This window comes from Podarcis tiliguerta (assembly GCF_965153285.1).
Source record: "Podarcis tiliguerta genome assembly, chromosome: Z".
Taxonomy (NCBI): domain Eukaryota; kingdom Metazoa; phylum Chordata; class Lepidosauria; order Squamata; family Lacertidae; genus Podarcis; species Podarcis tiliguerta.
Genome location: NC_139553.1, coordinates 22819561 through 22845359, shown reverse-complemented (window position 1 = coordinate 22845359; position 25799 = coordinate 22819561). Strand labels below are relative to the sequence as shown.

At 42.9% G+C, this 25799-nt stretch overlaps 2 protein-coding genes across 9 annotated transcripts in view; one reads left to right on the top strand and one right to left on the bottom strand.

The window, feature by feature from the left end:
- Window positions 1-25799, bottom strand: part of LOC310669944 (craniofacial development protein 2-like) — a gene marked incomplete at its 3' end in the record, with an annotated part of 710849 nt that overhangs the window by 449118 nt on the left and 235932 nt on the right. The window lies entirely within an intron of this gene.
- LOC310669435 (vascular endothelial growth factor receptor kdr-like) overlaps window positions 1-25799 on the top strand; it is a 231540-nt gene that overhangs the window by 140287 nt on the left and 65454 nt on the right. For all 8 annotated transcript variants that reach the window (XM_083423419.1, XM_083423417.1, XM_083423424.1 and 5 more), the window contains 3 exons: window positions 562-712; window positions 8604-8724; window positions 20583-20691. In XM_083423419.1, the coding sequence (XP_083279545.1) occupies window positions 562-712; window positions 8604-8724; window positions 20583-20691 (381 nt within the window). The remainder of the gene's footprint in view (window positions 1-561; window positions 713-8603; window positions 8725-20582; window positions 20692-25799) is intronic.

Sequence of the window (25799 nt, the reverse complement as noted above, 5' to 3'; positions counted from 1 at the left end):
TAGCGGATTAGCTGCTAAAAGGCTATTAGCAGCTTAGTGCCTTAGAAAAAGGGGGTGGGGAGCGAAAAAAAATCGCAAGAATCGCAAGACATTTTCGTCTTGTGAAGCAAGCCCATAAAGAAATTCGTCCTGCGAAGCGCATTGAAAAACGGAAAACCCTTTCATCTAGCGGGTTTTCCGTCTTGCGAGGCATTCGTCTTGCGGGGCACCACTGTATTGTGATCTGCTCCTGCTAACTAGATATTGGGCAGAGGAGTGGAATATAATTTTAGTTAATCAAGTGTCCTAGAACCTCTGGTGTACAACATCCTGATTTGGGGGGGGGCATAGGTGGACTGTCATAAATCAAAGACAAATTTCAGCAAGACAAAAACATTCAGAGTGCCTGGGGCCTGGCCAGTGAGGTGTGTCATGGGCTTCTCAGACCAGTTTGTAGTTCCTGGATGCTCTCGATGGCAGAATGCATGATTCATAAAGTTCTTTCCACCGATCTTTTTCTTCTGCTTAACTGCAGTTTTCTGGAGAAAATGGTCCTTTGACAAATTTGCTTTTTCTTTGCAGAGAGACCCAGGATTTATGAAAAGGAGACAGATTTTTCTAAACTGGAGCTGGTCACAAAAGGAGGAGAGCAGAGCCTCCAGTGCACATCAAGTGGGAATCCTCTGCCCACCATACATTGGGAATGGGAGCCATGCAGTCATGAAGACAACCTGTAAGTTATCACTGTAATGTGCTGATCTGAATCAATAACCATTTGCCCACAAGTCATTTCCCTGACTGTTAACATAGGGCTCTGCACTGAAGATGCCAGAAAACTGTGATATATGAAACATTATTCACCCAAGTCTGAGAGAGCTAAGGCTTGCTCTAATGCAACTAGAGGTTGCAGGACATTAATTTATGAAGGTGTTTCTTCAACTCTTAAGCTGTGGAAGAAAATTTGTAAAGACTGTGTGGGTCAAAAACAAGAAATGCCCTGCTCAGGCATCCATCTAGTCTGGCATCTGGCTTCCCCCACCAATCAGCCAGATATGACTGGCAAGCCAACAGGACCCTACACCACTGCACAAGCACCCTTACAGGTGGACGGATCTTTCTGTTTTCTTTCCTAGTCAGTTTCACATGTGGTGGTCCATAGGTTTGTTTTAATCTGTTTTCTGGAAAACAGATTAAAATACACATTTCCACCTAGCATAAGAACATCAGAAGTGCCCTGCTGAATCAGGCCAAAGGCCATCTGGCCAAGCGCTCTATTCTCACAGCCAACTAGATGCCTGTTGGAAGCCTGCTAGCAACATCAACTCTGGTATTCAGAGACGTGCTGCCTCCTAAAATAGGCAGTTTTGTATGCATTTCCTTCTGAGGTATGCATCTTTTTGGCATACATTTTTTGAGCCCAGGACTGTGCTGCAACATTCTAAATAGTTTGCAATACAGTGGAGAGCTGCGTTGTGATCTGTGCATTAGTCCCTGGAATACAAGTCAAGTCAGTTCACATAACAAAAATCCCCAGCAATATTTCCCTATGGTTTGCATGCAGCATCTGAAATGTGGTATATTGCTTCTGGGCATGGAAGTTCCATTTATTATCATGGCTAGTAGACACTCTCTTTCATGGATTTGTCTGAAATACTATCATAATTGCTTGCGTCATCATCATCATCATCTTGAGATAGTTAACTTTTACCAACTAGAAGTTAAGGATAGGATAGAAAAGGAAGCGGCACCTCCAGCTCTGCCTGCATTTGATAATCACAGCCAGTCGTGTTTCCACCTACACACATTTTTTTGCAGCTTGGTGACATTAGAAAACCCCAGCTCTGAGCATCATCTGAGAAACCAAAATTGACAGATTTGCCTATTCATATTGGGAAGCTATAAGCCAAGGTGTTTTTTGCACAGGATCTATTTCCATATATCCCCACATCCATCCCAAAATTTTAATGACCCCTTTTCCCAGCATGCTCTTCCAGTTCCAGGATCCTCTACTTCCTTCCACTTGGAGGGAGGGATTGAGCGGCTGACTGCACCCGAGATAAAGAACCCTGCGCTGAAGATAAGTCACCTAGTAAGGACAGGCTTCACCTCCTTCCCCAGGAATCTTCATTGAGCTCTTAAGCTCCACTCCTTGAACCTCAGGGTTTTTTTAAACGCTTCCCCTCTGACAGAACTGAATATCAGTGAACATAAAACTATGAAGTTGATCTCAGTTTTGTAGCTTTGAAATAAGCTCCCCAATTGCCAAATTACTGGTAACTCCAAAGGGATAAGAACCCCCCCAAATAAACAGCTACAAAAAACACACACCCCACTGTGAAGTTTTGAAGTTTTCAGAGATTCCAACTGCAACAGCTGTTCAGAAGCAAATAAATAGGCCCCTACAGAATGTCTGTTGTAGGGTCTTCAGGCCAGAACAGAAACCAAGCTGGTTTTGTAGATTCTGGCAGTCCAAGATGAGATGTTAAGGGGAAAAGAACAAATGGGCAAAACAACAGAAGCCCAATAATATTTTGATGGGTTTTATTAGGCAGGTGAGGAGATATAATTAATTAAATTTAACCCCCCTACAGAGCCACATGTGTGGGTTAACAGACAGATAAAAGAATCAACGTATTGCTTGAGTTTTAAAATGTGGGGCTGAGCAGAGTTTAAATTCCATCTTAAGCAGGTTAAGTGAAAGCAAAGAAATTAGGTTTATCAAGGAAACAGGCTACAGACTGAAAAGTAAGTTTAAAACATATATTTTACTCACAGTCAAGCATTTGTCCTTAGCAGCAATAGCATTAAAAGTAAATGCAGGTTAAATACTTGTGTTTACAGCAAAAACAGCTTCTGCTTCTGGCAGGTGCCTGATGCTGGAGTGTTTAGAGGCACGTCCTTCTTCATGGCTGGTTGGAGAGAGAGAGAGAGAGAGAGAGAGAGAAGGCACCGGAAATACCGCATTTGATGAGTCTAATGCACCATCAAATCTAATACGCACCTCAATTTCCAGAACCTTGAAACCAAAAAAAAGCATTTGCTGGTGAATGTAAATGTGCCAGCAAATCTAATTTACACCTTAATTTTCGCAACATAATTTGGCCAAAAATGCTGAGCATTAGATTCAAGTAAATATGGTATTTCTTTTGCTTCTTCCCTCCCAGGAGTGAAGGGGAATTGACATCACATTGAGTCTTCTCTACCAGTTGCATTTCTATTGTCTGAGTCTGCCTATTGGCAGTACAGCTCTATGGTCTTAATTCTTTCACATGCCAACCTGCAAGAAAATGCATTGTTAGATTTGACTGCATATCTCCCACAATTTTGAACACCGATATGATCACAGTGTTCTACATGTCTGTTAGTGACAGAACTGAAACAATACAATTGTCTTAAAAAGAAACAATGATTCTTCCTATGAGTCTTAATCAGAGGTGGTTTTTGGGTGGTGCAACCGGTGCAGTCACATTGATGCCACACTGTAAGGGTCACCAAAACAATGTTGTAAAATGAAGCAGGAGAGATGGGGGCGCTGAATTTTTGTGTTTTACAGGGCAGCGCTGAAATGTGAGAGCCCAAAGTCTGCCACTGGTCTTAATTCTGCTTCAGCTAGCCATAGAGAACACTGTTCAGCACTTAACCCCTTGGTTAGTCCCCATTCTTCCTCACTCTCGATGCCCACCAACTCAGATGGCTTTAAAAGTGCATAAATTCATGAGTTGCTACTGGCCACAATGACAATGTTCTGCTTCTGCTGATAGAGGCTGAAATTTAGGAGGGGGAATCCTTTCAGCCTGAGAGCCACATTCCCCCATGAACAAAGAAAAATCATAATTGATGCAGGGAGAGGTCAAGGAAATGGAATAAACTGCCATGTGAATGCAGCCCAATTCCCTGGAGGATACCATACACAGCTCAGAATTGTGAGCTGGGCTGGTCTTGGTGGGTTGCAGCTGTGCAGGCCTGGTGCACCAGATCCCCATGCCTCTTCTGCATGCATGTGAAGGGCAGATTCTTATCCTTGACTTCACTCACTGTTCAAAACATATTGCCCGGCAGGCATAAGATACAGGAACCCCCTAATTGCCTTATTTCTCTGTGTGGGGTTAGAGGAGGGACAAAGAATCCCAGATCTACCAAACAGGAATTAAGTGAGTTAGGCATGAGGTGCTGCTCGGCGCAGTTTCTCTAAACAAACAGACAAGTTTCCTTTGTTCCTGTTGAAATGTTAGCAGAGCAACCCATGGAGAGATGCCTTGGTTCAGGCCTGAATGGGGAGCACTTCCCTTGGTGAGCACCAGGAGGGATGTCTGGGAGCCAAACCCAACATCTCCTCCTGCACTTTCACCCTTCTGTGCAGCAAGGAGGCTGGAGTCAGGTTTTCCACCCTTAAAAATAAAGGACAGATGGGGGAATATAAAGAGCCAAATGGGCCCCCTCTTGTCTCTTTTCTGATGTTTTTGTTGGGATGGGGAGGCTTACTGTCATTTGAAGAACACCCATGGAAAAAATATTTGAAGTTGAGATTGCAGCTTAATTTGTCCAAGGTCATGGCTGGTGATAGTTCGTTGGAGGAGCAGCCAGGAGAACCTCCTGGGGTGTGTGTGTGTGCGTGCATCAGTAATAAAACAGATTTATTGCAACCCATGACAGGATCTGATTTCCTCACATTATTTCAATCTGTGTTAGTAAGATGCCCCCTGGTTTGGTTAGGGATAGATAATAAAAAGAAAACAGAAATATGGAGAGTAGGGTGGAGCGTAAGGAAGTGTGACAAAATTCCGGTTTTTCCCATGATAGACTGATGTTTTAGATTGATGCTATCTGTCTATTTCTGATCAGAGTTGCATGTGTTCATACACAAGTACATCCCATCGAATTTGGGAATCAATCTGCATTTAAAAACAACTTGTGTATGTTTTCCTAAAATATGAATCTTTGTGTGCTTTTTGCTTTAAAGTAGGCATTTTTAATGTGAATTTTGGTATGCATTGAAAATGTCAAAAATTACAGATGAAGAATTTTGCTAATATAGAACTCTACCTCTTGTTTCAACTGACCCTGCATACCAGAGGCATTGCCTGTTTTTGCCATAACTGGCAACTCAGCCTAAGGTCACATTCACACCATACCTTTAAAGCTCTATAATACCACTTTGTCTGGCTTCCTCCAGATAATTCTGGGAGCTGCGGTTTGTTAAGGGTGCTGAGAGTAGCTAGGAGATCCCCTATTTCCCTCGCAGAGCTATAATTCACAGAGTTTCCTGTGAAGGGGGGAACCACTCTGGGACTTGTTGCTCTGGGACAGGAATCAGGGTCTCCTAACAACTCTCAGCACCTTTAACAAACTCAGTTCCCAGAATTCTTTGTGAGAAGGCATGAGAATTATAGTGGAATCTTAGTGCTTTAAACTTGTGTGAATGCTGGTTTTGCTTGGCATAAGCACTCCTTGCCACAGGCCACTTGAGACCCCAGTGACAGGTTGGAATTCAATACAAATACACCTATTGAAATTAATGGTTGCAGTTTATTCATGCTCATTAATTTCATTAGGTCTCCTCTAAGTTAAGCTTCATTGACTACCACTGCAGGAGTACCCACGGACTACAAACCCATTCCCTCAGTGCAACCCCTCCCAGAACAGATCATCCACATAATTACCCAATATTGGAAGCTCCCACCCAAAGCACCTCCAGTCGTTACCAGCATTTAACCTTAGATTATTGACTCCCTTTCAGCCTTACTGCTTCAAGGCACTAGTACAACATCTGCACAGCATCTCGTCTGTTGTTATCAGTTAGGCTGACCAAGGCTGTTTCTGTGCTAAAACTGGACCTGAAACCAGCTTGAAGTCTGTCTAGATAATCCAGAACAAGTCAGGCATTCTTCCCATGGCAATGCATTAGCTAAAATGCCACATCGACACATTTTGCATGCAAATTGCCTTACAAGTAGGGATTTAAGCATCTTTACAGTCCAGTCCTCTTTAGGCTTACTCACATGTAAGGCCCACCCTGTTCAATGGACAAACAGGATTGCAGAGTAATATAATCTTGAGTGTTTCTGCTGACCTCAGGAGTGTAAACTAAGCCAAATAATGAAAATACCCAGCTTGTGGTTCTATCACTTTAAACACAATGGCAAAGTGTGTTTGTATCTCCACTTGACCTCCAAAGTAGCCTTATCTTTCCTTACAGAAGCTGGAGGGGAAGCCTCTTGTGAGAAAAACACCCCTTCCCTCATTTCCTGTTGCTATTTCATTTCCCCTAACCCCCACTCCCCACTGCTCCCATTTTTATTTTCTAATGTCCTGATTTTCTGACATTGTTCAATCTGCGTACAGAGAGTTCTGTCTCCTTTGCACTCATTGAGTGATATTGTGTCTGAAGGAAACTGCAAAAGCCACCAGGAAATTACAGGGGCCGAGGAAGCTGCTTTATACTAAGGCAGCCCCTTGGCCCATCTAGTTCAGTATTGTCTGCACTGATTGGTAGCTGCTGTCAGGGGACATCCCACCCTTCAGGGAGATGCCAGGAATTGAACCTGGCACCTTCTGTTTGCAAAACAGATGCTCCATTATTAAGTTGTGGCATAATTTCCTTAAATGGAAAGGTGTTTGTAGTGTAGCAAAAACATAATAATAAAAAAATCACCTTATTTACCTGATATTGTTAAAATAATTAGCTTCCCCATTGTTTTTGTTCAAGGGCCGTTTTTAGTGCTGGTGAATAGGTATTCTATATTTATCTTTCTAAGAATAACTGAATTTGTGTTTCATTTGTTTATTTTCAATGGCCTGGTCCCAAGGACTGTGTGGGCCTACCTCATCTTTGCCACTGTCATCAATACTGATTTTCTTGCCACCTCTCAAGAGCCACAGCTCAGTAGTTAAAGCATTTCCTTTGCATACAAAATGTCCCAATGTTCAATCCCCGACATCTCCAGGTAGGATAAAGATAGACCCTTGCCTAAGACCCTGGAGAGCTAGTGTCAGTCTGTGTAGGAAGTACTGATCTAGGTGGACCTATGATCTGAATTAGTATAAGACATCTGCTTGTTTGATCCTCCCTCTTGGCCCAGTCCATAGAACCACCCAGAGTAGTGTAAGAGAAACTGGAAGCTCCTTGTTCTTTCCCTTTCTCTTATCACTGCTCACATCCTCAGAGAGGGCAGGTGATCATGCAGAGATAGCAAGGGGGGTGAGCCAGTCCAAGAGGACTCTGGAAAGGCCCCTCCCTGGGATGTGGTCCTTGGCAGATGCCCAGTGATGCCAAACCTGTTTGGTACCCTGTTCTGGCAAAGATGCAAGCAGTATGTTAAAAATACATAAGCTACTAACTAGGGTGCCTATGTTCTTCCTCCACCATTGGAAGCAGTCGTGCCTCTGTATAGCAGCTGCTGGAAACTGCAAGTGGGAAGAGTATTGTTGCACTCAATTCCTGCTTGTGGGCTTCTCATAAGCATATGGTTGTCACTGTAATAACAGGGTGGTGGTCTAGATTTCCTCCAGCAATGCTTAATTTGACCATCAAATTTAGCAATAATTCCATTTGTTTCATAGAACAATCTCCTTCCCTTCATCAAGCAGAAAACAATTCTTTGTAACTCTGAATCTGATCTTTAATTTCTGATTTCCCATATAGATTTTTTAAGGCTAGAAACACTCCCTTTTCAATACTTTCATTTCCCATGTGTATTTGCTGGAAATTAGCCAATCATTGGATTAAAAGAGTCTTTGCCCTATGTTTTTCCCGTCCAGCGATGGTACCAGCACCTTACACAGATTTTTCAGTCTTCACCATTTCCAGAAGTCCTTCATCATCCAAATGCAACTAGATTATGTACAGCCAAGCATGGAAATCTCCTGATTGCAACGTTGGGATCAAGGCATGCCTGTTAACGTTGGCCTGAGCCTTTGTTCTTTCATTCAGAAACCTTCTGTAGCTTTAGTAAGCTGGCATTGGGCCCAGAACTTTCTGGAGTTTGGTAAATATATTGCAGCAGTGTACAGGAAAGAAATGGTCTGGTGAAACTGCTTGAAAGTGTAAAGAAAACGTAATGTTTATTACTCATGGCAAAGAAAGCCGTTCTAAGGATGGGTTTTACATGTGGCCAAAATGGAATCACACGTGGACTAACTAAAGTGCAGCTGGCTTGAGCCAATTCACTAGGAGAAGAAGTCTCCTTTACCAACAGGTGGTTACTAAAAGAGAAGGAACCAGTGCCTTTCTGTCTATCGTTCCCCCCCCCCCCCACTGGTTCAGGTAATTTATTGCAAGTATTATTGTTTTATTTCCAACACTGAGCTTTTGGCCTCATCCAACAGGGTTCTTCTTATGTACTTTATTCCAGGCTTTCCTAAATTGTGGCCCTCCAAATGTTAGGAGGTTCCACTTCCCACCACCCCTGAGAATTGCCTCTGCTGACTGGGACTGATGGGAGTTGGAGTCCAACAGCAACTGGAGGACCACAGGTTCCTCACTCCTACTTCAAACCCTAAGTCCATTTTCTTGGATGCCATGCTAGAAAAATGGCCATGTCTCAAGTCAGGTGCACAGATTTATGTGATTTGCCATTTCAGCTTATTCTTATTCTTTTTCCTTTTCCTTTTTTAAAAATTTTCAGATGCAAGCAACGAGGGGAAAGGATCAAGGTGGAAGAAACCATTGGCCGTGAAATCACCTACCCAGCAAATAAAATCAAGTCCATTGAACCTAAGTACATAAGACATGGCAATAAATTAAAGGTACGGAGTATTGTTTTCCTGCAGTTTCAGTGGCTTCACTCAAAAGCCCCCTTTCTCTCTTTGTGTTTTTTTTAAAAATTAATTTTTGAAAATAAAAACCAACATACGATCAGTTACAATTTCCCCCTGTTCACTCCCCATAACAACCACAACTACATCCAGTTGTGTTAGTAATGATAAAATAAAACATAGCCTCCTTTCTCAAACATCTCAAGCACTGATTTCCTTTTAGTGCTGAATTTTTGACGTGCTTGGAATTCTTCCACCCTGGGATCATGTTCAAATCTTCTCTGTTTATCGACTGTGGTGATGATGTCACTTGTCCCCCTTCCCTGGTTTTCATTTTATTTTTAAAGCTCTCAGAAATTGCACGACTCACTCAGAAAGCTTTTTGGTCTTGAGCCTGAGAAAGTGCAAGAAGCGCTTCCAGCCATGAGAACTCTTGCAAAGGGCACCCAGCTAATGAGATCCCTTATCTCATCCAAATGCTCAGCTGTCTTTCTTTTTTGCTCTCCACCATTCCAGCCACACTTGCTATTCACTCCATGGTTCCGACCCCAAACAAAGCAGAAATGCATGAAATTCCTGCCTCATTTTCTCCCGTTTTGGAGAAATGCCCTTTTTCGGGGGACAGTGTGGTTAGGACAATGTAGGCTGGTTTTCTGTAGTCTTCATCCATCTATCTATGTGCATTTATATCTATAATCAGTGCTTTTTTCTAGGGAAAAAATGGTGGTGGAGCTCACCATGAATACCTCCCTCATTCTTTTAGAATGGCAGTGGTGCCCATCTGAGAGGTGCTGGTACTGAATTCCAGCTGGGGGAAAAGCCCTTTCTAGAGCTATGTTGCTGTCTGCCTGCCTGCCTTATACCTACCTGTCAGACCATTAATCCAGCTTGCTCAGTATTAGGGGGTGTTTTTCTTTTCTTTATATTTGTATCCTTATCTTGAAAATCAATAAAAATAAGATTTTAAAAATCCAGCTCAGTATTGTCTACACCAGCCTTCCTCAACCTAGTGTACTCCAGATGGTTTTTGAATTCCCATCAGTCTCTGCAGCCAGCATGGCCAGTGGTCAGGAATGGTGAGAGCTGCAGTCCAACAACATCTGGCAGATAAGAGGTTGTGGAAGGCAGATCTGTGGTGAATGGCAGTGGGTCTCTAGAGGGTTTAAGAAGGAGTTCCTCCCCACACCCCAGTCCTACCAGTCTCATAAAAGACTGTGGGTCTGGCACTAAACTTTCAGTTCCTTGCATCCACTGATGGGGGATGGAAAGGTGTCTGTGTGTGTGTGCAGGTAGGTAGGTAGAAACATCTGGCTCATATGGCTAGGATGTAGCCTACTGTACAAAGATAAGAGTGACATCAATTGTTGCAAACATTGCCTTTGGCCTTACCTATACGGCCTCTGAAAGGTACTCCAGGAAGAAATGTGGCCCTTGGGATGATAAACGTTCCCCACCCCTGCCCTAGACCACGATAAAAACTGTATGTGTGTGCACATGTGCGAATTGTACAGTATTGGTTTTCCTTTTGGTTCCTAACCTTTGTGGTAATTGTGCCTAAGACTCATAAAGCTAAACTATCTGAGGCTTGGATTTCAAGCATTTTCCCTGTGAAGGCCCATTAGAGAAAAAACTCCTGCGCAAACACTTTAATGAAGTCCAAGGGTGTCTGCATTAAGCAAAACTTTCAGATAATGAATATAATTTTATAAACAACACACTGATGAAAACCCTATTGCCTCCAGCCTTCCCCCCCACCCTCTTTTTATCAGTGCCAATTACCTCCAGAAATAGAACATTAAGGAAACAGACCAATTCATTTCCCACCATATACTAGCAAGTAATTTTATTGGTGCTTTGCAAGCCAGATAAAACAAAAATGCCAGAGACTCTGGTGGCCTGCCTTTAATTGACTGTGCTGTGATGCTGGCATGAGCTCAGATCTGATAATCTTTCCTATGTGCCTTGACTCTCTTGTACTGTATCAAGAGCCTCACATCACAGACCTCACTGGAGAGACAAATTTCCTCAGTCTCCAGTGAATCACTTGCTGCCTACTTCCATTTTGGAGATTGAGAGGCCTGTAAGGATGCAGAAATTTCAGAAACAAACAAAAATGGTTATTAAAAAAACAAACCAAAACACACGGCTTGGAGATGCTTACCCTGCTCTGGTGGTGGTGGTGGTGATAAAATAGGCAAGGCACAGCATTCCCCGCCAGGTTCATAACTCCTATTTGTTTATTAAAATTGTGTGTTTTAATAACACTTCACAGTGTGACTAACTATCACATAAAACAGCTGGCAAGCTGCATTAAGTTTAGACCTTATTAAAAGACTTCACAATTTCAGGGCCTCGAAAGAGTCCTGCACTGTTGTTGTTTTTTGTCATTGCTCCCTTCCTGGGTCAGGAGTGAGTTACCACATTTTTCGCTCTCTAAGATGCACCAGACCACAAGACGCACCTAGTTTTTGGAGGAGGAAAACAAGAAAAAAAATATTCTGAATCTCAGAAGCCAGAACAGCAAGAGGGATCACTGCGCAGTGAAAGCAGCAATCCCTCTTGCTGTTCTGGCTTCTGGGATAGCTGTGCAGCCTTCATTCGCTCCATAAGACGCACACACATTTCCCCTTACTTTTTGGGAGGGGAAAAGTGAGTCTTATAGAGCAAAAAATACGGTATATGCATGCCTGACACCTTGCTTGGAAGCAGCAGACATCTCTTAAGTTCTGTCTCCAGTACAACCCAACCCTCATTCTCCATTATGTGTGGTCACCATGAAAGGCAAAGGAAATCTTCTCTGACTGATGAGCAGACATTTGAAGAGCCAGAAGCGTTGGATGAGAATGCAATTATTCTGAAGTTTAGATAACTAAGCAGTCAGATGTTGGCTTTGGTCTGATAAATAAATGCGCCCACAAAGGGTTAAGGCAGTATAATAAAGAATGAGACACTCACCCTCCATGGGGTTGCCTGTGGATGCAGGGACCTAAATAGCAACACCCAAAATTTATATGCATAATGTAGCTTGCTATACGTTGAGGCATTCATGTGGACTGCCCACATCACAAATTATTATTATTATTATTATTACATATTTATTTAATATCCTGCCATTTTTTCCCCAAAGGAGCCCAGGGAGTCAAACACATCAAATACATTTTTTTTAAAAATACAGCGTTATAAAACAGTTAAAACATTCTAAAAACAGTTACAGTTTAAAACATTGTTTCATCTTCTCTCTCTCTCTCTCTCTCTTGGTGTGTGGACAAGATGGTACTGGGGCAGTTAGATAGCTTGTACTGAAACCAGCTAGGGGCTTCGAAAACATCATTATAAACTTGACCCAGAAATGTATTGCAGGTGGCATATATAATACAAGTGTAAATGAAGCAGACCGTCATATTCCAATGATGGTGGTGGTGGCAGTAAAACTTCTTTCATTCCTGAAAGTTTCTAGTATGCTTCAGGCCCCCTTTGTAATCTTTAGAGGACATGCCATCATCCTTAAGACTTGAGGTGAATTGTCTTCCGTGGCTTAATAGTGATTTCTTTTCTTGCAGTAACGTTAGCTTGTTGCCATGCACTTGGCAGATTTAGGGAGTCGCTGAACGACGCTAGTGTAAACCTGCCAATTCTGTCTTCCCATAACCATCTCTATCACAGCACTGTGACAGTATCCAACAGCTTGAACTGTTTCCCACCCACTTTCCCCACACCTACTCACCCGCATTGCCTCGCTGCAAGGGAGAAAATAGAGGTGGGGGTGGGGACGAGACTATGGAACTGAAAAGTGTGGAGTCACACAAGCCCTGTCTTATTTTTGCTGACTGCAGTTTCCTGTCTCTTAAGGCTTAATTGGAAGATCAATTTAAGAGCGTGCCCCTTCATCACTTCAGCCTTTGCAGAATAATCTTGCAAATAGTCCTGGAGACAAAGCTATTTCTTATTCACACATGATGGATGGCGTAGCCTTCCTTTGGGGCAAATAACCATGTCATGTATTGTGTTTTTCTTAGAGGCTCAAGGGTGTGCATTCTAGAATTTTAGAAGCAGAATACTTGATTCTGCAAAGAGGAGGTTACTACATGGTACTTGAATCTATCCAGTCTCAAAGCAGAGGGTTGTTCTTATGTGAATGTATATCCCACGGATACTTCCACAATTAGATTACTGAGGGCTTCTCCATGCTTGCCTTTCCTCCACTCTTTCTAAGCATGGTCTGCGATTTTAGTATCCAAGTATCCATGGTCAGTATCCAAGCTCCCCACCTCCCCTTTTTTTTTTGTTCTAGAGCTTTCCCCATGAAAACCTGCTCTTGAAAGCTCAGTTGGCGTCAACGTCAATCTGCAGAAAACCCGAATTGATGTTTGCTGGGTTTTCGCGGGGAAAGCTCAGGGCAAAAAACCAGCAACACCATGCTTATGCATGGGGCATTAAACCACAGGCCTCTGCCTGGAAAGCATATGGCAAAAGGAAAGTGTGGATAAACCCTGAGGCAGCTGGCTCCACTGAAACACATTGGGGACTAATCTACACTGGTCAGTGAAAACATGAAAGATGCGTTATAAACATGAGACACTCGAGGGCACTGTAGAGCAGTGATCTATTGCCGATGTAAATTTGCATTGAGAGCTATATTACTTTCTAAAAATAATGTTATCCCGATCATTGTAGATCCAACCTGGCTTTGATACAATCAGAAATTTCTCTTCGTCATGTTATGGTCCATTCATACACAGAATCATAGACCCAAAGAGTATGTATAGGCTCTGAGTAAGAATATGAAGCACCTGTTTATGTACTACAAGCACTTGTGAGAAGAACAGCTATTTTACCTGAAATCCTCCAGGCATTGCAGAAGAGAATTCTGGAATCCAGAGTGGATTCTGGGATCCAGCTTGATAGACTGGCTGCTTAAAGTTTGCCATGCAGTATTTGTGTGTAGCCATAACCATGGATGACTAGCAGGCCAGGGTCACCCAATGGGGAGGAGAAAAGGTTGAAGCTCAGTGGCAGAACATCTGCTTTGCATGCATAAGGTCCCTGATTTGATTCCCAGCATTTCCAGGTAACACTGGGAATGTCCCATGTCTGAATCCCTGTAGAGCTACTACCAGTCAGCATAGGTAATACTAAGCTAGATGGATCAGTGTTCTGAATATAAGGTAGTTTCTCATGTTCCACACTAATCTTTATCAGACTCCATTTTTGCAGGCCATGCACTCCTCATTACAGTATAGTGTGCCATAAGCTGGAAACAGGAAGCTTTTGTTGCTAGTGTGATAGCATTGGCACTGCCCAAGGGCTACACTTTTACAAAAGTCACAGTTTGTTTGTGAGTGTGTGGGATTCCTTAATTTGCTCCAAATTACTGCCTCTTCCTCAGTCCTGGGATGGGGAACCTGTGACCCTACGGAAATGGTTGGACTACAACTCCCTTCGCCCCTGTTCTTTGGTCATGTTGACTGCAGCTGGGATGGTTGGAATTCCAACAACATCAAGGGGGAGGGGCAGGCTCTCCATCCATGCCTTAATCTATAATTCAGGACCCCCAGTAATTATGATCAGCATAGCTCTGTCAGTGTCTGCCTGCCACAATGGCTATAGAGAGTCTTCATGCTTGGAGGCAGTCTTTCTCTGGGTGCAGTGTGCTGGAGTTACACAGCAGGGGAGAGGGAATGTCTTCCAAGCACTGCTTGTGGGCTTTCCGGAAGCAATGGCCTGTCCACTTCTGAAAACAAGAAGTGGGAAAGAAGAGGCTTTGGTTTGATCTTGCAGCGCTGGATTTATCCTTTTCAGCATTTATGTTTTGTTTGCTTGCCTTTATCCCACTCTTCTCGTTATTTGATCATCTTTCTCTGCACGTTTAAAAAACGTGTGCCTTAAAGTTGTTCCAAAGAGACGAGATTTGAAAGAAGAATCCCTTAATCCCCAACGGCAGTTCATGGCCAGACACAGACGGATTTCATGGAAGTGGGGCTTCTCCAACCCGAGGTGGTTTTTCTAAGCACCTAAAATAACAGCTGGGGTACATCTGTGCAAACATCTGCATTATGTAGTCATAGGCAGTTTATCGTTTGTGTTAGTGCAGGCCATATCTGGACTGAGGGGGCGTAGCCGCACATTTTGACATTGCATTCAACCCTCTGAGCATATAAATGAGGCATAATCAGGTTTTTTTTTTGTTGTTTTAAAAAAATGTTATCAAATCAATGAAACACCAGGATCTTTTTAATTGCAAATTTGCAATTTAGTTACAACATTTTAAGTGATGTGTCTGAGTCATTCTTAGAGCTGCTTCCTCACTGAGAAATGGCTATAACTCACTAGCAAAGGAGATGTTTTGCATGCAGAAGTATCCAGGCTCAGTCTTTGGTGTTTTCAGGTAAGTCTGGGGAAGATATTTGTCTGAAAACTCTGGAGCTCCACAGCTGATCAATGTATAAAGTCCTGAGTTAGGTGGATCAATGAACTGACTTGGTATACAGTGACTTCCTAAGTTCTTTTTTGAATTGAACCTTTATTCAGAGCAAGGAAGGTTGAAATATTAATTTATTTTAGGGAAAGAGCTGCAGCTCAGTAGCTAAAGGATATCTGCATGCAAAAAGATCCAGGTTCAGTCTCTGACATCTCCAGTTAGGGCTGCGAAGGACTGCTGTCTGAAATGCTGGAAAGCCACTGTCAAGTCAGCAAAGACAAAAGTCACATCTAGTCTGACCCTAAGCCATTTGCACCGTGAAAAGGTAACAGAACAAAATGTAAAAGGAGTTCCCTGAGAACCAGGATGATCTTAGGGGGCAGATCAGCTGTAGGGAGCTAGACTCCGCTCTCAAATACCCCAATGTCTATCCCTTTTCTAAACTAAAATCAAGGACATTCTGTATCTTTTGATTGCAAGCAGGAAGTGCCTGGCTTCTAAAGAAGCTACCAGTGCTGACGTCCTGACCATTTCCATATGAATTCAGTTTTCTGATTTACTATTTAATATGCTGGAAAGGGAAATCCACAGATAGGTTTGCTCATGCAGACATATAGTACCATGTGCACAATGTGATATTCTGGAGACGTGTGGCATTATTGTATTGGCAACTGAAAGAGGACCTGAGCATGCAGACAACTAAAACTTTTGCCAAGATAACTGAACTCTTGATCTCAGGGATTTACGCAGAAGAAGAAAGCTTGAGTGAAAGGCTGGCACATAATCATTTCAAGGGATTCTTCTTATTAAAAGATAATCACTCTCAATCTTTCATTTCCCCACTGAAATCCTGCAAATTTCTGGGCTCAAGAGTTGTTTGCAAGTAAAGGCAGTTATGCAGCAAATGGGTTTGGTGAATGTCTGCCTGTGTTACACCTTTATTTCCCACACAAGAATGGAGGGCATGTAAGACATATGTCTGTTTCAATGCCTGTGTAGCTCTAAACATCGGTTTGCATGTGTCTGGGGACCCTGGTTAACCCAGACAGGCTAATATGGGTAAAGGTGGTCCTTCAAGTAACTTGGTACCAAACTATTAAGTGCAGGGATAACCAACAACGTTCCTTCCAGATGTTTTTAGAGAAGAACTTCCACCAGTCCCAGTTTGTCGGGAATGTTGGAAGTTGTAGTTCAACAACATCAGGAATACACCTTGTTGGCCATTGCAAGATATAATAGTTAGTCTGACCACTGTAGTCCATAGGTCTTCAACTAGTGGATCGGGACCCATAGGTCGGTTGTGATGCCATTCTAGGTGGGCTTTGGCAAAGTAGTTTCTGCCCTGATGGCTGACCAAACAGAGGAGCACTATTTGCAGTGTCTGAGCAGTGTCTCCTTTCCATGGGTGCTGCAAAACGGCAAAAGAAAAGCAAAAGCCTTTTTCAATGCAAAAGATATTTCTGGCCAACCGTAGCCCCAGAGGCAGGCTATTTTGTACCCTAGGCAAGGCTAACTACTTGAACACACCACTCCCCAAAATTGCTAACTTCAATTTTCAAAAACAGATGTCTTGTAGAAAAAATTAGAAGCACAAAACTTGAAACTGCTAAATTTGCTTTAAGTTGCAAGAATAAGTAACACAACAGTCTTTGATTAACTTTCTCAAATACAGAAGAGTATGTTTTAGCACACAAATCATTTTTAATAACCTTGTGAATTGTGATGTTGAAATTCAAGTCTCTTAAAGGTTTTCAATTTCAGGCACATAAAAATCTCATTTTGTGTGCCATTTCCTTCGCAAATTTTGTCACCAATTCCTTCAGGTCAAGTGCTGAGGCTTGGGTATGTTCAATTGATGTAGTTTCCAAACCAACTAGTCTCCTTTGCAACATTGTTGAGCATGTGCATTTTCTTAAAGCTTTGAGCAACCACGTGCCACTGACATTGGAAGTGTGAGAAAGATCCTTTGTGCAACAGAAACATTGGGCACATTATCCAGGAGTTTTTGTTGTAATATGAAAGGAAGCATACCTTTTGGCATTTGAACTATTGTTATAAGTTCACAGCACAGAAAATCTGCATCAGTAGTTTTTCCAAATTCTTGCAGGCCTTAGGTACATCTTCAGCAGATGTTTTGTTGATACTGTATATATCATACGTGAAGCCAAATCGGCAATTATGGTTTTGTAGCTGTTGGAATCTCTTCAATAGATTGTTTAGCCATATCAGAGGCAGCATAGTAGAAACCTGCTTTGAATTTCTGCTTTAGATCTTGTGGTGCCTCTTCCTGGGCCTCATTCTCAGTAGCATATATCCAAACTTGTTGAAAACCATCATCACCCCTACAGCCCACAAGGAAATTTCTGGGGCAAAAAGTAAAATGCTCAGACATAGAGCTTTGAAGGGCAGACCTGTGCCTCAAAAGATTGGAGCAAAAGGTATGTGTGGATAAGTCCCCAGTCCTTTGAACCTGTTCCTTGTAGGGGTGGTTACCAAATTTTTCACTTACAACTTACAGCAAAAATAAAACCCACATATTTTGAGGTTGAACGTGTCAACCATTGACAGCATACTTCTTCACTATTTGCTAGTCTCCGGCTGTAGTGTATAGGAGAAAATCTTCTTCTTTTTTAGTCTTTGGAGAAATCGTGTGATACAACCTGCTGTGGTCCATGTTCTGTTATAAGATATCACAAATTATCACTGCAATAGTTGGGCCAGTTAACAAGGTGACTGTAATTCAAGTCAGGCACAATACCTTCTTCTTTTGCAGACTTTGCATTACTCTCGCTTTCTTGACATCCTCTTTTTCCTATGCGTGTTTTCAAGAAACGTATCTAATTTGTAGTAGAAGCACCACATTCAGCTCCCTCTGTGCTAGCTTCAAGAAGAGTACAGTCGTATTCTTGTTCTTCAATTGCTTTCTGTGAATAAAGGTATTTCAGGAGGAACTCTTCGTGCTTTGCCTGCTCCTTAGCTTTTTCTGCCTTTTGTTTGTGGTACTGAGCTACAGGTGGCCAGTTTTTATCAGCCGTAGCTTACTAGAAATATGTAACATTACCTCCGATCAACTCTATGGTCTTTATCTATTTCACATATACATAAAGAACAATTCTAATTCATGAATTATTTCAGAAACGATAAAATTCTTCAAAATATAAAAGTTAAATATTCAGTAATTTATAAGATATAACAAAAACTAATCTGTATAAAACTGTGCCCCTCAAAGGCCAGTACTGCACTCCTCCGAGGTCTGCACCTTGGGTGACTGCCCAGTTGGTCCCATATTGCAGTTTGGGAGTCAGAGTTGGGTGTCATGTCTGGACCAGTTGAAGACCATGTGTGGTAACTTTGAGGCTAGTTTACTGCAATGTACTCTAGTTGGGGCTGCCCTTGAGCCTGGTTTGGAAGCTCTAGCTGAAAAGTGAAGCTTAGTTTTTGCTACAAATGCACTCAAGGTGAATGTTTTACAAAGAGGGAGAGGGAACCTACTGTGCATATTTGGTGTAGGGTGTTAAAGGAAATTGCCAGATACTTTTTTTTGCAAAGCATTCTGCAAAGATAAGGCTTAGGGGAATTCTCACATTCAAACCCTGTCAGCAAAAGGGATCTTGGTATCAAAAACAAAACAATTTGACACCCTCAGGCAAAATCCTCATCCCATGCCTATACAGCAGAGGCTCCACAAGGGTGGTCCCTGGCAGGAAGTGACTCACCAGGTATAATTTCCAGGTAAAGAGGGACCTTGTGGGTCCTCTCTGGTGTGGAAGCGAACCCTCTTTACCACTTCGCCACCACCCCAACTCCCCCAAAGTAAGGCTTGTTTCTTGTGGAAAGGAGGAGACTGGGAATGGAAGGGAAGGTGGGCTTCTTTTATTTGGGCATGACCAATGTGCTTGTTAAAGACTAACAAAATGAAACAAAAAAATACCTTCAGGATTTTTTTTTATGTTCTACAAAACTACCGTATTTTTCACCCTATGGGACGCACTTTTTCCCCTCCAAAAATGAAGGGGAAATGTGTGTGCGTCCTATGGGGCGAATGGAGGCTTTCACTGAAGCCTGGAGAGCGAGAGGGGTCGGTGCGTACGGACCCCTCTCGCTTTCCAGGCTTCAAGAAGCTATCCGCAAGCCTGCATCCCGATTCGTGCAGATATCGGGCAGCCCCACAAGCTCAGAGGACAGCGGGGAGGCGAAGCGCCGCCATCCCGCTATTCCCCGACCTGGTCTGGAGGCTGGGGGTGGGGAGAAGCAAGCTTGCTTCTTCCCATCGCCAGCCCCACAAGCTCGGGGGACAGCGGGGCAAGCCGCTGCCCCACGGAGGCTAGAGAGGCTGTCCCTGAGGGCAGAAGAGGGAGACGGAGCGCTCTGTCTCCCTCTTCTAGCTTGGGGATGGCTGTGCAAACCTGGGGGGGGGGGAATAAAAAAAAATTCCTTGATTTCCCCCCCAAAAAACTAGGTGCGTCCTATGGGCCGGTGCGTCCTATAGGGCGAAAAATACGGTACTTGGAAATAGTTTTGGGGGGTGAACTGTGGTCAGAAGACTGACACATCACTGGTGTAAGCTTGGATTTAGATTAGCAGGGAGATTCTCTCTCTCTTATTTCATCTGCCTGATATAGTCTGAACTCCTTTCTTGACCCCTGCCCCTAGTTCATCTTCGCAAGCCTAACAACTGGATTGTGAGATAGAACCGAGAATCAGGGTGGGCAGGAAGATAGGCCATGTCATATAAATTGTAAAACAAATTTAAAATGACACAAAAGAGGGAAATATATCCTGGATCCCAGCTCCTTCTCTGGCAGTGGAATGTCTACTCAGTAGTAAGCTCCATTGAGTTTGATGGGACTTACTTTTAGGTAAGGGTGTATAATAGCCTTCCACAACCTGGTGCCCTTCCAGATGTTTTGGAATATGATTATGATGCTCTGGAGAACATCAGGATGATGAAGGCTGGCCTAAAACTGCGAAGTTTCCCTAGCTAATGTGGATCTTTTAGCTCTAAGCTGCATTGATGAGTGTGAAATCAATGTGTGACAGACTGGTGTGTAAGAAGCAAGCAAGATGGGAATGACCTCAGCTAGAATCCCCTTTCAAGTAGAAAACACTTGGAATTTTTCATCCTTGCTGTTACCCTAAGCTAGGCCCTGTCTGCACCACCAGTTTCCTGAGTATCAATATTTAAGTAAAGTAGATTAACCTGTACCTGACCTGTAGCTGAAAACATCTGAGGATCTGTAACGGTATCACTGGAAGATGAAATTTGCCTTGCTTGGGCTAAACTTTATTCCTGTCCTCCCTTGACAATGCCTCTGCTGTTCATCCCCCAAAGGCGACTCTTGGGTCCTTTGCATGAAAGATTCTGCAGATTTGCTTATTCCATTACCTCTAAAAGTAACCAGGCTGTCTTTTCTATTTTCCCACGTGGTAGGTCATAAGCACCCTGGAAACCACAGCAAGCAATGTCTCTGGGGTCTATTTCTGTGTGGCTTCCAACAAGGTTGGCACAGAAGAAAGAAGCATTCGATTCTATGTCTCAGGTAAGGTACCAGTGCGCCTTCACACCTTATATTCTGGAAGCGCATCTGCAGCAGTGCACATATATCTATGCATACATGTACTGCAGGTTCACTGGATACCATGACTGCTTCAGAATGTGGCATACTTGCTAGGGAAATATTGGGGTTCAGTAGCCTGTGGGTTCAGCCAGGGTGGTCAATAAAAGCCAGACTCCAAGTGTAAGTCAAGCAGGATGTTTATTTATTAAAGCATTGCATTGCATTCCGACATACTCTCACCATGCAGATGAAGCAAGTTGGACGCCAACAGCTGAAACACACTTCTGTTTCCATTAAACACACATTGTGACATAGCACAAAGAGATACACATGGCAAGTGTAGGAATGTCCCACTTTACAATAGCAAGGTTGCAAAACAGGGTCTTCTGTGGTGAGGCTATGTACGGTAATCTTGTCAAAGATGCCTGTGGTTATCGGTTTAAACAGATCTTACATTCCACTCATCCCAGAGCTGCAAGGGACACACATGCATGGCCAGCTTGCTTACGAACACATTTCTGATTCTTAAATTCATTAATACCTTCATAGCTTCCATTCCTCCCCCCTGCTACACAATCAGTAGCTCTCTTCCCATGGAAAGAGGGTCCATATGTAGAAGGTGAAGTATGGCTGTGCTGCTCGCCCTACCTGCACTGTTATGACTGTCCCAGGCATCTATGTTGAATGTTGAGTCTCCAATGATTCGGGAGCCCTTTTGGCTCCTGCAGACGTTATTGCTGAGCCAGCTGGTGCAACAGAGGTGCTTGGATCAGACCCTTCACCCCACCTGCAAATCCTAGGCTGGCCCAACTCCACCTCCAAAATGTCCTGTTTTAGAGTCCTACTGCATCTCAGAGCCTCCACCGATCAGCAGTGCTCTCCTCCACTAGTGGAGAGGAGCCTGCCCTGAATCCTAAACACATACACACAGCCACCAACATCAGTATGCTAGGATTTCTCCCTTAAGTTAGGAATGTTGCAAAGAAGAATCCTCTTGCACAAGTTCCATGCAATATGAATGAAAAGGGTGGAGAAGAAAATAAAGCTAATTTGCATCTTAATGAGAAATTCACACTTCTTAAATCTAGGGAAAATAGCACTGTGTCCAACCAAACAACATATACAAACATTTACATTTTTGGTGCAATGTGCATAAAGATGCATGTTTTGGTGAAAGTAACTTATAAAAATGCATTGTATTAGGGGACGTCAGGTTTTTTAAAAAGTACATTAGTCAAAGGTGCATTAAAATATGCTTGTTAGGAGAAAGTGGCACAAAAATGCTGATGAATTTGCAAGCTGATGCATCATCATCATCATAATTTTTTATTTTTTTGCCGCCTTTCCACAGTTAAAAAAAAATGCCCAAGGCAGCTTACAGCATAACAAGATTTACATAATTACAAAAGTAATAAACAATAACTAAACCACATCAAAAAAATACACAACCAAATGGGAAACAATTTCCACATAAATCAAAATCTAAAACTAAGAATACAGCATTAATATCACTGTTTAAAATGATATAGGTAAAAAATAACAGCAATTTAAAGAAAAACAAAACAAAATGGAGCCTTCTTTGCCCAGCGACAGCAGTGGCAGCACTCCTTTATAGAGCCCATCAGGCCCCGCCCTGGGCCAGGTGTTGCGTGGCGGGACTGGGGCCCTCAGGCGCTGAGCAAGGAAGTCCTCCTGGGTGTCAACCGCAGCAGCAATTCTTATAGGTCTCTCAGGCCCCTCCTTGGGCCAGGTGTTGCATGGCAGGACTGGGGCCCTCAGGCGCTGAGCAGCGAAGTCTTCCTGGGTGTCAGCCGCAGCAGCAGTTCTTATAGGCCTGTCAGGCCCTGCCCTGGGCCAGGTGTTGCGTGGCAGGACTGGGGCCCTCAGGCACTGAGCAGTGGAGTCCTCCTAGGTGGTAGCCACAGCAGCAGTTCCTATTGGCCCTTCAGGCCCCGCCCTGATGCAGAAATGTGGTGCATTGAATTTAATATTGGGGAAATGAGAACCTTCGAGAACCGAACTTGCCAGAACCGTGCATCCCTAAAGCCTGTTCAGGTCCGACTAATTTTACTGGAGCTTGCACAGAGGACTTTGCTGTATGATTGTGTCCCTTAAGGTTCACTAGATTTCCTCACACAAAAGTTTAAATGTCCTACCTAACAGACATAAGATAAGATTTGCTGCCAGATTCCCAAATGGGGACAGTTACAAACGGTTGCCCCAGGCAGTTTATCCTCTCCTGACACATTTATGAGACACATGAAAAGGGCCTGTGCTTTTTCAGGCTGGCAAGGGGGCTGTTCTGTCCATTCTCACTGTAAGCAATGCAGCTGCTCTGCAGAAGCTCAAATACAGAACTTGCAAAAGCACAGAGGGTTTAAATTATGCAGTTTATTGTGCGAAGGACAGGAAATTAAAGCCAATTAATTCCTTGTAAAAACAAATGGAACCAGACTTCCTTTTTGATATATACTGACAGTTTACCTTTTCTCATTGGAATAAATTATATGTTTTTGTAAGGAATCCTGGACACTTGAGCTCCCAGATTGCAGTAATAGCAATTAATAAATACAGTAACTACAGCTGAAAGCAAATGCTCAGCTACTTTTAGAAGATGTTACATAGCCCATGCACATGTGAGTTGTGTGTGTAGATTTTTTAAAGGCTATTTGCATCTGTTCAGTGCAAGGATGTGAATTATATTTTATGTGTCTGGACAATGTAAGCACAGACATTCAACAAACAATCAAAGTGAAGATGCACTCTCACTCAGGTGAATCATCCTCCTTAGGTATGGTATGCAGAGTGACACAAGAGGTTTTCACATTTTTCAACCTTTTACATAATAGGGACACCATGTTTAATCTAGCCTCCCCAACTTGGAACAATCAATATGTTTCCGACCACAACTTCCATCAGTGCCAGACATGCACAAGATGGGACTGATGGGAATTATAGTCTGAAATACCTGTAGGACACCAGGGTGGAGAAAGCTATTTAATTAATTTTAAAAATTTTGGTTGATTGTCCAGATGTTCCTTTTTGTTATGCATTCATGACAGTTTGTGCTCATGATGCCATCAGGGTGATTAACCACAATCTTGCTTTCAATGCTGTTGGTGCCTCCAAAGGTTTGGGGGGCAATCACGCTGCTTTGTTTCTGATCAGTGCAGGTCCCATAACTTTCTGCTGAACTCCAGTAACATTTCATACCATAATTTCCCAGGGGTGAGGTGGGGGTTGTTCCACTTTTCTGGTGCTATAGTGCAAAACTGTCCCTCTAGATGGTGACAAGGAGGTAACATTAGGGAAGTATCTCAGAACACATGTGCCCACAGAGGCCTTCCTTAGTACCCGCAATGTTACTTCCCCACTTCCCTGCTGAAGTTCACCTCAAGAGACGCATTATGTTACAGCCAGTAGAATAGGCTGTGTTGGGTGGGTAATGCCCAAATAATTTTATTTGGTTTGCAGATGTGCTCACGGGTCCAAAACATGTAGTAGATGTGTGAGTTTGGCAAGCTCTACACACCCACCCTTATCCCTTACACATGAAGCAAAGCGTTTTCTAGATGGCGTTACAGGTGTGTGCATCATCTCAAACTAAGTAAATTCTGCTTTTTGGCTTTCTTTCACAATATTATCTTATTCACCTGCAAACATGCAGACATTTTGATGAATTAATTTGATTAATCAACTAAAACCCATACATTAACTCAGATTTCTTTAATTGGGTGTCAGCCCTAGAAATAATTGAGAATCAAACTGAATTAAATTACAACTGACAAGCACTTAAAAAATAAAATAAGTTGAATGTAGCCCTTGAGCGTAAAAATGTTCCCCCCTGACTGGCAACAGCTCTCTGAGGTTTCTCTCGAGATGCTTGTTATTGATCTTTAAGCTGCTCTGGAAGCCTTTTTGGTTGTAGAGCAGAGTTAAACATGCTTTGATTGATTGATTCATTCATTCATTCATTTCAGAGTTCCCAGCAAAATGACCCATCATGACAATTGCTGAATATCACCTGGAGAATTGCCATATTTTTCTGTGTATAAGACACCCCCATGTATAAGAAACCCCCTGTTTTTGGAGACTTCAATTTAAGAAAATGGAGGGGATTGCCCAAGGTTGTTGAGCTTTTTTTTGCAGAAAATCACTCACCAGACTGACAAATGCTGCCAATCACATGCATCACAATCACCACAAAGCATCTGCCCAATCGACACCAGCAGCCAGCAAGCAAACACACCATTGCAGTAGTGGAAGCCAATCCACAGCAGCCCTTGCCACAGCCACTAACTACCCATCCAATCACCACTGACAACCTCCTCGTGGCTACAACCAATTGCCCATTCCCCCCTCTGCAAGATGAGCAAGATGAGCCCCAATTTTGAACATTATTTTAGAGTAAAAAACCCTCGTCTTATACACGGAAAAGTATGGTATGTCCTGTTTTCTGTGGTGTTGTTTCCAGGGCAAATTCACACCCACCTTCAAGCTGACAACTTGCAAGTGTTGATGTGAAATAAATCCATATTACAGAAGTTTGTTTACAGTCCATTGAACAAACAACATGTTAGCTGAGAGAAGCAGGGAAGAGGAACTCAGCTGAACAAACCATTGCATGCCCTCATCTGGAATCCCTGAACAGCTCTTGATTCCAGACTGAAATGAGTGTTACTAATTCTGGTCTGGAAAACCTGAATGTGTTGGAGAGAAATCCTTCCATGGATTCCATGCATTCAGCTGAAGGCCTTGACAGTGTATCTTTACGTACACGTGACAAACGTGGTCATGGACCTGCCCTGTATGTTACCATTCATAAAAACAGAGCCCAGTTATAATAGGCAGTGTAAGAAGGCAGGAATTGCCACTTGTCACAATTAGCATTGTTTCTATTCTGCTGCAGTTCAGTTTCTGCCAAATACTACATCATTTATCCCAAATGCAATGCCCAAGCCTATAGACCTATGATACCTTCTGTTTGGGGTAAATGAAGATGCCTGCAGCAAAATAGCCATTTAGAGGCCTAATGGGGTGTTCAGTGAATGGCAACATGGCCAGATCAGGCCTAGGGGTAGAGGAGAAAT